Raw genomic sequence first — 14,866 nt, 5'->3', positions numbered from 1 at the left:
GTGGGAACTGAGGAGTTCTCCCTGATGGTAATTAAAGACACGGAAGGGAATTGGTTTCTGTCTTTTACTTGAGTTGCATCCCAAATGGCTATTCCCAAATGGCTATTCACTATTCCCTGGTCAAAATATATAGGGAAGGCTCCCTGGTGGCACAGCGGTCAAAAGCACAGCACCGCAGTGCTGAGGCACCACTACAGCCTGGGATTCGATCTGCAAGCTGACTCCGGTTGTCAGTCGAACTGTGGATCCTCTGACACATTGGTGCGGCTGACACTCGGGTTAAGAGAGCAGGGTGATAAGAAGTAGGAGGCCAGGTGGGTCATGTTTCAGAGGACGCATGACTACACCTTCGCCTCTCCCGAGCCCAATGAGGAGTTTCAGAGATGAGCCAAGGGACCTAATTTCAGGGAGAAAATGCTTGTGGCCATATCACCCTGAACACGCCTGTTCAGGGTCAGTCCTGGTTTAGTACTGGGACTGGAGACCGCCTGGGAATACCAGGTGCCGTAAGACTAAAAAAATAACAAATATATAGGAAACAGGGTGCCATTTGGGATGCAAACAACCCTTTTCATCTGGTTAATGTTCTCTTTTGATGTAGGGCTAACACTTCCCATTAGCTGTCTGTCTGTCTGTCTGTCTGTCTCTGTGTGTGTGTGTGTGTGCCTGCACGCCTGCACATGTGTTCAACTTCATGTGTGTTCACCATCATGTGTGTTCACCATCATGTGTGTTCAACTTCATGTGTGTGCCCCTGCTTGTGTCCACAGTTTGCCATGCTAATGTCTTGTCCTCATCTGTCTCCTGCTTCGATACATTTACCGACAGGCAGGACATTGGTCATCTATTCCCTATAGATACAGTGAACCTCCAATTAGCCGAAAAACCTTGTGTCTGTCAGTCCCCGGCCTATCTGATGGCCTTGTCAGAGATGGCTTGATTAAATAGATTGTGCTAACTAAGGAAGGACAGGAGGGTGTGTGTGTGTGTGTGTGTGTGTGTGTGTGTGTGTGTGTGTGTGTGTGTGTGTGTGTGTGTGTGTGTGTGTGTGTGTGTGTGTGTGTGTCCATAATAGTATAGCCTCAAGAGTCGCAAGGACACCAACTCCCTGTGAGGCTGTCCTAATATGGATGCTGTACCGTGAGGGTTGTGTTGTGTTGTTCATTGTAGACTGGTGTGGGGAGATCAGAGAGCACGAGGAGCAGCTTCGGCAGCCTGTGACTGAAAGGCTGACTGATAGGAGAGGTAAACAAAATGGCAGCCATCATTCATTGGGTGAATGGCTTTTGGCATCACGGGTTGGAAACGCGGGAGAGGGGGAGAGGTTTCTGGGAGAGGGTCTTTCCTGTTTACTGTACACAGGCGCCTGTCGCCTGGGAAACATGGCTAACACTTGGCTCTTGACGAAAACATCTTGGCTATGCACTAAACAAACTATGGGTTTGCTTTCTCAAAACAGTTTACCTCACAACCACTTGGGTCTGTTTGTATATGACTAGGGTTGTTAGGGATGTTTGTGGCTGTGCTGTGGTGGGGCTAGTTTGTTTGTTTTCATGCGCTTGGGTGGTCAAGTTGGGTTCCAGGCATTTTAAGAATGCAGTGGTTACCTCAACTCAGAGTGAATCTTTGGTCATTTGTCTGTGTACTGACGTTTGTGTGTGTGTGCGCAGGCGGCTGGATGGCCTGGTCTCTGTGGTCAGCATGTGATGACGTAGGGCTGCAGGTACGCAGCCGGGTCTGTGGGGCTCAAGGCTCCGCCCCCTGTGTGGGAAACAGCACTGAGCACAGGGACTGCAACGAGATTCCAGGTGAGCCATACACACTTTCATCATATATGTCATCATCATCGTCACCACCAACATCATCATCATAACCGTTATCATTTTCATCATCATCGCCATCGTTCATAATCATCATTATCATCATTATCATAACCGTTATCATGATCATCATCCTGATCATCGCCATCGTTCATAATCATCAATATCATTATCATAACCGTTATCATGATCATCATCATCACCATTTATTTATTTTTATTTTTAATTCACCTTTATTTAACCAGGTAGGCCAGTTGAGAACAAGTTCTCATTTACGACTGTGACATGGCCAAGATAAAGCAAAGCAGTGCGACACAAACAACACAGAGTTACACGTGGAATAAACAAACGTACAGTCAATAACACAATAGAAAAGTATATATACTGTACAGTGTGTGCAAATGAAGTAAGATTAGGGAGGTAAGGCAATAAATAGGCCATAGTGGCGAATAGGCCATAGTGGCGGGCAGGTGCAGGCAGCGATCGGTTGAAGAGCATGCATTTAGTTTTACTTGCATTGAAGAGCAGTTGGCCCTCCGATTTGACACACTGAACTCTGTCTGATAAGTACTTGGTGAACCAGGCGAAGCAGTCATTTGAGAAACCAAGGTTGTTGAGTCTGCCGATAAGAACGGGGGGATAATCACTCTGAGATAATAACCATTCTGAGATAATAACCACTCTGAGATAATAATCGCTCTGAGATAATAACCACTCTGAGATAATAATCACTCTGAGATAATAATCACTCTGAGATAATAAATAATAACCACTCTGAGATAATAACCACTCTGAGATAATAACCACTCTGAGATAATAACCACTCTGAGATAATAATCACTCTGAGATAATAATCACTCTGAGATAATAACCACTTTGAGATAATAACCACTCTGAGATAATAACCACTCTGAGATAATAACCACTCTGAGATAATAACCACTCTGAGATAATAATCACTCTGAGATAATAACCACTCTGAGATAAGACGCATCATACACATAGGGACAGTTTCATGGACACAGATTGACAGAGTCGAAAGCCTTGGCCAGGTCGATGAATACGGCTGCACAGTATTGTCTTTTATCACTGCCCCCCCACCCCACCCCACCACCCCGCTGCTACTTCTATGGACATTTCTTTAGGATTATTATTGTTTAATTCACACCTGCAGTGTTGGAGCTCGGAGATTAAGTATTTCACTGTACACTACAACTACATCTGTGACCCTGTGCATGTGGCTAAGTCAAACATCTAATCAAATTTCCCCCACCAGAATAAGATCTTCTATCTTAATTTGTGCTAATGAAGTCTATGTAAATCTGGCTTCTTAGAGTGCTCCTCTGATGAGGAGGCTGTTTCCTTTCTTTGACTTTTAACAGAGTAATGGTCTTTCTGTCCCTGGCTACCAGAGACAAGACAGATGCAATTAGCATCCCAAAAATGCACCCTATACAGTGCACTACTTTTGACCAGAGCCCTATAGATGGGTAAGCGGTCAACATCATGAAAATGATGCGTGCGCCTCAAAGGCCGAGTGTTGTTATGGTTCTGGGTGGCCAGATAGCTAGCAACAATGACAAGAAATGGACATGTGGGACAAGAGCTCATTGTGTAACTGTATTTATGTTTTCAATAAACATTGGAAACCAAATATAGTTGACCTGCTATCAACAATCTAATCCCACCATTTCTAAACAACCAACCCGTGTATGTGTCCTGGTCATGAGTATCCAACTATATAGGGAATAGGGTACCGTTTGGGACGCGGCCCAAATCACATCTAATTTCATTGCGATTTCGGAGGAGGCGTTGGAAATCGTAAGGTCACTGGGATGGCGTGTGACACTCACTCAGCCGAAATTGCCCCAAAATGTAATCATAGGATGGCCACATCTCAATTAAAAACACATACCCTCCTCTTCCCTCCTCTCCCTCCTGATGAATGACTTTAAGTGTCGGTCAAACATCATAGAAGCTAGTCTACACAACAATCCCAACTGTCTGAAGTTCTCATTAGTGTTTCATGATGTATGTTTCTTTGTGTATACTGTGTACTGTATACTGTGTGTACTGTTCTGCAAGTACCATCTACCAGTTCAAATCACTCTGAACTCTTGGATGGTTTCCAGATATTTCTGTGCATGGTGAGAATGTGCATGTGCTGGTAGCTGACTGTTTGTCTGTCTCTGCATGTCTGTCTGTGTGTGTGTTGTGTTGCAGTGATTCTCCCTGCGTCTGGCTTTGATAAGGACCAGCAATGCAGAGGTAAGTGGATTAACAACCACCTACAGTACGTGTGAATGCGTGTGTGTGTATGTGTGTGTGTGTTCCATGAATCCTTTCATTCAGTCAGCAGGAGGTAATAGGAGCGCTGTAGGTACACCCCGCTGCACAAGCCTTTGAACCAATCATCAGAAGTGGAATATGCATGAGGGGGGATGGCCATTATAATAAAGTGTAGGAACCATGCTGGGAAGGGTAATGGTTTCAAGGCTGTGCCGCCATTCCATTGGACAGCTTCCAGGTTTGACGGCAGGAGCACTGAGGAGGAGGAGCTTGATTCCCTTGAATGAACCACCATTTTACTAGCCTGGTCCCCAATATGTTTGTGCTGTCTTGCCAACTCCTGAGGTCATTGTCACTAAGAGATGGCAAGACAGCACAAACAGATATGTGACCAGGCTACCACTTTGCTGCAATACAATATGTGAAGGAGGATGAGGAAAGAAAGACAGAGTTATGATGAGAGAACGAAAACGACAGATAACAGACACCGATAATTGAACTAGACATCGTGACTGACCTCCTCCCATCTGTCTGCTTTGTTGTTTTTGCGCAGCATTCACCTCTCTGCACCTGATAGCCACAGGCGTGTCTTGTTTCCTCGGGGCGGGCCTTCTGTCCTTTCTGGTCTATGTGTACTGCCAGCACTTCCACAAGCCCTCGCAGGAGTCTGCCGTCATACACCCAACCACACCCAACCACCTCAACTACAAGGGCAACACCACACCAAAGAACGAGAAATACACGCCCATGGAGTTCAAGGTATTGTCACAGGTACAGTATACAAGGGTTGTCACTCATGCAGACACACACGTGGATAGATACACACACAGACATGCATATACACACACAACAGGCCTGAGTCCTCTGCATGCAGACACACATGCATAAACACACACATCCACTGTTGTTTTACTAACCTTGTGAGGACACACAATTGATTCCCATTCCAAATCCTAGTTTTCCTAACCCTAACCCTAGCCCTGACCCTAACCTTAACCCCAAAACTTAACTTTAAACCTAATTCTAACCCTAACCATAAACCCCCTGGAAATCGCCTTTTTCTTTGTGGGGGCTTGCAAAATGTCCCCAGTTGGTCAGAAAATGTTCAGTTTACTGGGACTTCTCCACAAGTATAATTAAACATGTCCACACACACAGACATGTACACACACAGACATGTAGGATTTTTTATGAATTTATTTGCAAATTATGGTGGAAAATAAGTATTTGGTCACCTACAAACAAGCAAGATTTCTGGCTCTCACAGACCTATAACTTCTTCTTTAAGAGGCTCCCCTGTCCTCCACTCGTTACCTGTATTAATGGCACGTGTTTGAACTTGTTATCAGTATAAAAGACACCTGTCCACAACCTCAAACAGTCACACTCCAAACTCCACTATGGACAAGACCAAAGAGCTGTCAAAGGACACCAGAAACAAAATTGTAGACCTGCACCAGGCTGGGAAGACTGAATCTGCAATAGGTAAGCAGCTTGGTTTGAAGAAATCAACTGTGGGAGCGGTTATTAGGAAATGGAAGACATACAAGACCACTGATAATCTCCCTCGATCTGGGGCTTCACGCAAGATCTCACCCTGTGGGGTCAAAATGATCACAAGAATGGTGAGCAAAAATCCCAGAACCACACGGGGGGACCTAGTGAATGACCTGCAGAGAGCTGGGACCAAAGTAACAAAGCCTACCATCAGTAACACACTACACCGCCAGGGACTCAAATCATGCAGTGCCAGACGTGTCCCCCTGCTTAAGCCAGTACATGTCCAGGCCCGTCTGAAGTTTGCTAGAGAGCATTTGGATGATCCAGAAGAAGATTGGGAGAATGTCATATGGTCAGATGAAACCAAAATATAACTTTTTGGTAAAAACTCAACTCGTCGTGTTTGGAGGACAAAGAATGCTGAGTTGCATCCAAAGAACACCATACCTACTGTGAAGCATGGGGGTGGAAACATCGTGCTTTGGGGCTGTTTTTCTGCAAAGGGACCAGGACGAGTGATCCGTGTAAAGGAAAGAATGAATGGGGCCATGTATCGTGAGATTTTGAATGAAAACCTCCTTCCATCAGCAAGGGCATTGAAGATGAAATGTGGCTGGGTCTTTCAGCATGACAATGATCCCAAACACACCGCCCGGGCAATGAAGGAGTGGCTTCGTAAGAGGCGTTTCAAGGTCCTGGAGTGGCCGAGCCGGTCTACAGATCTCAACCCCATAGAAAATCTTTGGAGGGAGTTGAAAGTCCGTGTTGCCCAGCAACAGCCCCAAAACATCACTGCTCTAGAGGATATCTGCATGGAGGAATGGGCCAAAATACCAGCAACAGTGTGTTAAAACCTTGTGAAGACTTACAGAAAACATTTGACCTCTATCATTGCCAACAAAGGGTATATAACAAAGTATTGAGATCAACTTTTGTTATTGACCAAATACTTATTTTCCACCATAATTTGCAAATAAATTCATAAAAAAATCCTACAATGTGATTTTCTGTATTCTTTTTTCTCATTTTGTCTGTCATAGTTGAAGTTTACCTATGATGAAAATTTCAGACCTCTCTCATCTTTTTAAGTGGGAGAACTTGCACAATTGGTGGCTGACTAAATACTTTTTTGCCCAACTTTATACACACACAGACATGTGTACACACAGACATATGTACACACACACAGACACACAGACATGTGCACACATACACACACACAGACATGTACCCACACAGACATATATATATATATTTTTTTACCTTTATTTAACTAGGAAAGTCAGTTAAGAACCAATTCTTATTTTCAATGACAGCCTAGGAACAGTGGGTTAACTGCCTGTTCAGGGCAGAATGACAGAATTGTACCTTGTCAGCTCGGGGGTTTGAACTTGCAACCTTCCGGTTACTTGTACAACGCTCTAACCACTAGGCTACCTGCACACAGACATATACACACACAGACATATACACACACAGACATATACACACACAGACATATACACACACAGACATATACACACACAGACATGTACACACACAGACATATACACACACAGACATGCACAATTGTCTGCATAGCAAAGAGATGCTGTAAGACCAGCCATTCATATGGCTTTGAGAAGATTTTCCTTATGTTTAGGGTTCTTTCATTATATGAGGATGAGTAATAGTGAGAGCTCAGAACTCTTATCTGTCTTCACCTGGTTTCCTTACTCCATGGTGTCTTGTGTCTCTGCCTGATCATAGCCTCAGTCCTTATTATTGGACCCCGTTGGGCTGTTATAGCAACTGACTCCCGCTGCTGTCTATAATGCTGAACCATCATCTCTTGAGAAAGCATCAGCCAAAACATTGAGGTTGGCTCAGCTATATTAAATTCAATAATAAATGTAAAGTCAAGCTGCACCTGCCTGCCCCACCTTTCCTCACTCTTGGACCTAACACCTGCGTGTGCCTATGAGCCACCTTCTGACCCCATCGATCCTTCCCACTGTGGCATTGCCCTTCATACGTACGTCTGGGTTTAGCCTTAGGACCAAGGTCATGATCCACCTAGTATACATAGTTCCATATTATTCTTCCCCCTAATTAGTCAAGTACTGTGCTAGGACAGTCTATCTCAGATGATGGTTGTTGCATCTCAGAAGGACTCCTGATTGTTTTTCTAAATCTGCCAGCCGCCAGCTGGGTGAGTGATGTGTTGTGGTGCAGTAGTTGAGGCTGGGTTCTAATACCTGGCACTGATGATCAGAGCCATACAGTGAGAGCAGAGGCTTAATATAATAAGTATGGCTAGGCAGGTTTCATACCACAGGTAGCTAGCTAACTATTAGCCTGGCATCTTAACTGATTTTGCTATGTTTAACCTGTGAGCACAGCATTCAGTCTGGTTTAACCAGGTTAGCTAGCTAGATCCACTCACTCAACCTGAGAACTACTGCGGTTATCATTGGTCTTTCTTCACAGGCCCTCACCGCCCTCCTCCAGGGCGTTTCAAAATGGCCAACGTTGTTGTGCATTTCACAGATTCTGGAACCCAATTACAGAGCAGGGACCAGAGCTGTTAAGATAAATGACATTACTGAGCAGCCCTCCGTAGTGTTCTCTCCGTTGGCTTGTTGTGGCTTCTAGCCGCCGCAACCTGCCTGTAAAGTGAAGTGCATTACATTAAGGGTGAGTCCCAAATGACACCCCATTGCCCATATAGTGCACTACTTTCCAAATGGGCCCTGGTCAAATGTAGTGCACTATAAAGGTAAAAGGGTTCCATTTTGAATGTACACTACAGTAAAAATGTATTTTGTTCTGTTTCCTCATTTAGAAGGACCTACTGTAATTTATTCATCCCTCTCATATTTGTTAATTGATTATGCTTGATTTATGGCTGATAAATCACATTTTGTTGAAGTTTTCTACCTTGCTTAAAGATGCACTTCCAGTACCCAGCACTGTAGCCCACTTTTCAACTTGTAAGAGTATAATATATGGATATTGCTCCTGTCTGAGTCATTGGTAAACTAAACCATCTGTTATGGTACTGTTATGAAACTCTTATGTCACTGTTATGCCTGTTTTCTCTACTCTTCCCACCTCACCCAGACATACACTAACAGTATGTTACACCCTCCAGTGTTTTCTGTCTAAGTTTGTAGCCACTGTCATTTGTTATGATTGTCTTCTCTCCACTTCCAGACTCTGAACAAGAACAACCTGCTCCCAGATGAGAGGTCTAACTTCTACCCAACGCCCCTGCAGCAAACTAACGTTTACACTACCACCTACTACCCCACAGCGCTGGGTAAATTCGACTACAACAGGCCTGACTCCTCCCCTTCCCCTTGCAGGACCTATAACCACAGCTGAGACACACACCCCAAGGACCCCAGCCCCACCTACCTACCCAGACTGAACTCCACCCCCATCGCCATGGTGACAAATGCCATGGTGACTGAACACAACCTAAGACCTGGATCTCATTTTTGCTCTCCTTTCCTTTATCCCATGGTATCACCAAAATGGTGGGGTGTGTGTGTGTGTAAGGGTATACCTGGAACGTACTATCAGCACTCTGTAGGGGTGGATACAGTATGGATACTGATGCCTCCCCTAGACTCACTAACTAGAGCCAGGAACCTGATCCTGGTACTGGACATCACAGTGTCAACATAGTGCTTTGATGGAGAGCTGAATGATGAACTCCATAAGACACTATAACCTACAGTATGGATTTGGACAATGACTTATCCCTGTGGAACTTGACAACCTGATCGCCTTACTGTAGGTGTTGTGCTATTCAGAGAGGCTAGAGGTGGCCTTAAGAGATACTCAAAATGGCCACATCTTCTCCTCTCTGGTCTGTCTGGTCACCTCTATGAATGAGTCTCTATGACACCAACATCCCCTCTGTCTGCAGCTTTTATCCCCATTCTAAACTCAGAATTCTCCCAACAACAAGTTACCGGGAACATCCCAACCGGCACATATCCTGGTGTCTGTCCTTGCTTCAGTGCGGGGGTTGCAAATCATGAGGAAACCAAAAAAATTACTAAATGAATTCAAGAGATCAAGAGGCCAATATCAGTTCTATTGTGCTTGGAGGTGGATGGATGAATGCACTCAGCTCACCTCATCACATGACATGAGGAGGACAAGAACCTGGGACTTCAGCTCTTCCATGTTTTTGGGTGGTACTAGAGGACCAGGGGAACAGAGGCACATCCATGGATGGCAGCGTGTGATCGATTATGGACAAAACACTACCTATATTGGTCCACACAGATACAGACATACTCATTGCTGGATAGACTCTAGTTTTAATCTGCTTATGTCCAAACAAGGCCCCACACATCAGGCTGCCTAGCTGTGTTATGTAATGTATAGGTAGGCTTCCCAGGGAATGATCTGAACATGGGATAGAGATCTGAGGTGTCTGACAGAGAGTTGGAATCAGTTGACGGGATATAGTTGGTACAACAGCTTTGGGTTGCCTCGGGTGCCTGTCTGTATGCAACAGAGGGGATAATGTGGGGTCAGATTATATAAAGACTTCTAGAAGGGAATTCCCTTGTTTCTAGAATGAAATGGATGCATTCTACTGAGCACTGTACCTACCTACTACCGCTCAGTGTGCAAAACTGGACTGCAACTGCATTTTGATATGATATCATACAAGCTAGGATAATAAGCTAGTAGTGTGGCACCTTTTTTTAAAGTGGTTTTGTTATGAGGGAGGTTATTTGTTTAATGCTAGAGAGAGAGAGAGAGAGAACAGTAGTATAGGAGGAAAAGTTTTATTTCACAAATAATAGCTGATTCACTTTTTAGTTTCTCATCAGTTTCACATCACGAAATACATTATTTTTACATTTTTCAAAGCAGCTTAGTAGCCAATGTGTATCTGACATATTTTACAAATAAGAACAAAAAAATCAAACACAGATTCATGTAGAAGCAAATATAAGTCTGTCTGTAGCAAATATTAATGGATCCCTCTCTTAACATTGCTAAATTATGTTTAGAAATACTGGTATGAGATTAATGTTTTGCTTGTATGTGTATGTTTGCTTGCTTCGTATGTGTATGCCTGTGAGCTTGAATGAGGAGAGGAACAGACAACTCTGTATGTATTTTGTACAATGTAAATGTAATGCTTTATTACATATGACTGTATATGACGGGACATTTTTTCACACATTATGATGATGGCACTCCTGATGTTCCGCTGGGTTTCTGTGTGTCCCACGTATAAGATGTTAATCATTGTAAGTTTAAGGAGAGCTGCACGGTTCTCATGGGGAAGCTTGGATCATAAAGGAATTTGAGAAACACAACTGTGCTATATTTTCTTATTATGCCTGATGTTATGCTATTTCAGCAGCAATGCTTCTAGTTCCTCTCATAGAAATAGAAGGATTTTATTCTATCATTCTAATTCTATAGTTCCGCTATATGCACGAGAGCTCTATCTGTACATAAGAGACAGCCTTCGATCTGCAGACCATTAATGACATCTAAAGGTTAGTATAATGTAAATGTATATTATTGTATAGCTAACACTGTTTTTTGTTTTGTTTGTTTTGTTTGAAGCCTTATAGTTGTAAAAAAGTGCAGCAGCTATGTACACACCAACCATGGGGTTTGTAAGGGGATAGAGCTAGTCAATGTGACTGGTTGACTACGGCCTATACATCTTTTCCAGGGATGTATTCATTCCACCGATTCTGTTGCAAAATGTTTCGCAAACGGAATGAAAAGAAGAGGGACGTACATGAATTTGTCAAATAAAAACTCTTGTTTTTCTCTTTTTGCTTTCCGTTTGGGTCTTAAACGGTTTCCGTAATGAATACACAACAGCTGTTTTGTTACTTTGTGCAGATGTACAGTTTGGCTACATCTTGTGTAGTATCTTAGAGTAACAAAGACAGCCCGTCGTTTTAGAGGCACTTGTGCCAGTTTAATACAGAATCAATGTCACCACCACAATAAAACATTTATAATTAAAAGCCCTACCTTAATAAAACATGGCAAATAAGAACTTGATACAGCAAAGAGTCATGTAAATGAGATAAAAGTAATTCTGCTGTTTAGAGGACTTAAAGTAACACATCCATCCTGTGGTTTTCCTTTTCCACACATGCCTCACCCACGTTTCTTGGGTTTGTAATTGGCTCCCCCTAAATGGTGACTCCCTCTAATTTGCTTCCCCTGGCCCTGTAGTCACTTTTGATTGGACAAGCTGGATGTCACATTGTGGAGCTCTGTCCCCTGATTGGCTCGGTGCCCTTCTATGCAACTGACCTGGTGGTACTGTTAGATATGTGACATAGACTGTAATCACTGCCTTTTAGACACTGTGAATTTTTTGGTACTCTATATTTTTGTATATTGTACATTATAAAGGATAATAAACCTTGATGCCAACATCACATGAGTCATTTTGTGTGTGTGTGTGTGTGTGTGTGTGTGTGTGTGTGTGTGTGTGTGTGTGTGTGTGTGTGTGTGTGTGTGTGTGTGTGTGTGTGTGTGTGTGTGTGTGTGTGTGTGTGTGTGTGTGTGTGTGTGTGTGTGTGTGTGTGTGTGTGCGTGCGCGCGTGCGCATGTACTCCATCACATCACCCCAGTGCAGCACCAGACGGAAAGCTCTCTTCCTGGTGCCAGCTAAGCAGTCAAGAAGAGTGCCACATTGATCAGTGCCAGTGTCTAAATAAAGGATATAATCCTGCTGAAACAGAATATCTTGCCTCAATGCCTCTGTATGCAGATTACGCTATATGTACAGGTTTCACCTGATTGACAGATTACGCTATATGTACAGGTTGACAGATTACGCTATATGTACAGGTTTCACCTGATTGACAGCACATATCCATCACTATCATTTTAGACCTACACTAACTAGACATTTCCCTTAAAGCTGAAAGTATCCATGTACTGGATGTAGCCTACAGTACTGTCCATGGCAGGCCTGACATTCATCTGATATGTCAGGAACTTCACCCCACTCATCCACAGAGAGAAAGTGAGTATAGCGCTGCTTCCTCATTTGACTGGAGTGCTCTCCTGGCCCGGCTGTGCCTCTCCATTACCCAGAGAAGCTCAAGCAGCTGAGAGTGGCTTTATTGATGAATGCAGCGGTTGCATGAATTAATCACCTCTTATCTGCTGAGATGGCTGACTGGCATGGACATCATAGAGTAATCATGGAGTGATGGGCAAGCTGGCTCACAGTTTTGGGGGTCACTATCCATCTACAGTAGTCTTGTCCTATGGACTAATGCTGCTGAGTACTGTCCTATAGGGATGGTTGGTGTGTGAGGTAACTATGATGATGATGAGGGTACGAGTCAGTGTCCTCTTGGCTGCAGAGCTGCAAGTTAGTATCAAAGTGTCCCCAGTTCTCCTTGTTACTTCAGATGCACCACTGCTAACATCCTCAGGACTCTGCTTATTGGCTCCAGTATTTTACCATGGTGACAGTGCGCCAAGGCCCTCTGATGTGGCCTCATGGGACAGCAAACAGCTGGTTTGAGAAACATGGATCTTCAGGAATGTGCTGGTTATTTGCTCCAGTACTTTAGCATTAGCTTAGCGTCAGTGCAACCCTCTGATGTACTTTACACACTGACCAGTAGGCCTAGTGGAGCTCAGATGTTCTACTTCTGTCTGTTGATGTTTACCAATTGGAGGGCCGTGGTTGATTGTTTTGAAGTATTGCACCCCCGAAGGGAGGAAAGATGAAGAGTGGGAGACAGTGTTTGTGTGTTTACATAGCGGAGAAGTTCACACAGCACAACAGATCTCTATGCCAGATGATGGCTCTCATCTCAATGTCTGGGGGTTCTGGAGTCTGTTGTCGTGTTCAGTGGCTGGTCACACACTCCACTGAGATCTCCGTCCTGGGAAATTGTTTGATTTGACGCAGAAGCTTACAATTAATCCACTAGCCAACTAATCTCTGCAGTGTACAATGGAACGTCAAAGGAACTGAAAGGGACACGATGGCATTTGAAATGTTATCAAAGAGTCTAGATTCTACTGAGGAGATACTGTGTGTACCTCCTCAGTAGAAGGACAATTATAAGGTCCCTTTATAGATTTGTATACATTTGGGTTTTCACACTTTCAAACTGATAATTTCAGTGACCTGTCTTTATGAAAAGTATCAACGCTTAAATCAGAGGCAATTTGCAAGCTAATCTTTTGTTCTGGAATGACCTTTGTTGAAGCAGGCAGAGTTGTGGACCAGTAGAGGACCTGTAGTGGACCAATAAACAACCCTAACCTTATAGGGGTAAGGTAAAGGTTGGAGTTAGGGTTGAGGCTAAGGTTAACCCTTAAACCTAACCTTAGCCCTAACCTTAGCCCTAACCCTAGCCAAACCTTAGCCCTAACCTTAGCCCTATAACCCTAGCCCTAACCTTAGTCCTAACCCTAACCTTAGCCCTAACCTTAGCCCTAACCTTAGCCCTAACCTTAGCCCTAGCCCTAACCTTAGCCCTAACCCTAGCCCTAACCTTAGCCCTAGCCCTAACCTTAGCCCTAGCCCTAACCTTAGCCCTAACCACAACCTTAGCCTAACCTTAGCCCTAACCTTATCCCTAACCCTAACCTTAGCCCTAACCCTAACCACAACCTTAGCCCTAACCTTAGCTCTAACCTTATCCCTAACCTTAGCCCTAACCTTAACATTAGCCCTAACCTTAGCCCTAACCCTAACCTTAGCCATAACCCTGGCACTAACCTTAGCCCTAACCCTATCCCTAAACCTAGTCCTAACCCTAGTCCTAAACTTTGCCCTAACCCTAGCCCTAACCTTAGCCCTAACCTTAGCCCTAACCTTAGCCCTAACCTTAGACCTAACCTTAGCCCTAACACTAGCCCTAACACTAGCCCTAACACTAGCCCTAAGCTTGGCCCTAACACTAGCCCTAACCGTAGGTGACCATATTCCAACCTCCATTAGCCAGAACAATATAGAATGGGTTAATGTTGTTATTGGTTAAGGCTGACGGTGAGTGATGATTGGGAGACAGAGAGAGGGCAGTGATGTAGGGTCTTCTCCTGTACATCGTCCTTTCCCAGTCCCTGCTAATGAAGGAGAGGGATGAAAGAGAGGGATGAAAGAGAGGAAATTAAATTATGTTAAATCACCATGAGGCTCACATCTTTAAAACTTATTTGGGACTGGGGGGCAGTATTGAGTAGCTTGGATAATAAGGTGCCCAGAGTAAACTGCCTGCTACTCAGACTCAAAA

At 44.0% G+C, this 14,866-nt stretch overlaps 1 protein-coding gene across 5 annotated transcripts in view; it reads left to right on the top strand.

The window, feature by feature from the left end:
• The window catches only part of LOC109871046 (semaphorin-5B), a 271,930-nt gene extending 259,895 nt beyond the window's left edge, over positions 1-12,035 (top strand). Inside the window, exons 20-24 of one of the 5 annotated variants that reach the window (XM_020461822.2) lie at positions 1,171-1,245; positions 1,671-1,808; positions 4,044-4,088; positions 4,663-4,868; positions 8,805-12,035. In XM_020461822.2, the coding sequence (XP_020317411.1) occupies positions 1,171-1,245; positions 1,671-1,808; positions 4,044-4,088; positions 4,663-4,868; positions 8,805-8,975 (635 nt within the window). In that variant the 3' untranslated portion in view covers positions 8,976-12,035. Of the gene's footprint in view, positions 1-1,170; positions 1,246-1,670; positions 1,809-4,043; positions 4,089-4,662; positions 4,881-8,804 lie in introns of all 5 variants that reach the window. The other 4 variants (XM_031805784.1, XM_031805788.1, XM_031805787.1 and 1 more) reach the window with 4 other exon arrangements.
• Positions 12,036-14,866: the final 2,831 nt, after the last annotated feature.

The sequence above is a fragment of the Oncorhynchus kisutch genome, linkage group LG26, assembly GCF_002021735.2.
Source record: "Oncorhynchus kisutch isolate 150728-3 linkage group LG26, Okis_V2, whole genome shotgun sequence".
NCBI classification, from domain to species: domain Eukaryota; kingdom Metazoa; phylum Chordata; class Actinopteri; order Salmoniformes; family Salmonidae; genus Oncorhynchus; species Oncorhynchus kisutch.
Note: the sequence above shows the minus strand (reverse complement) of the source record. Positions and strands in the feature narration are given on the sequence as shown.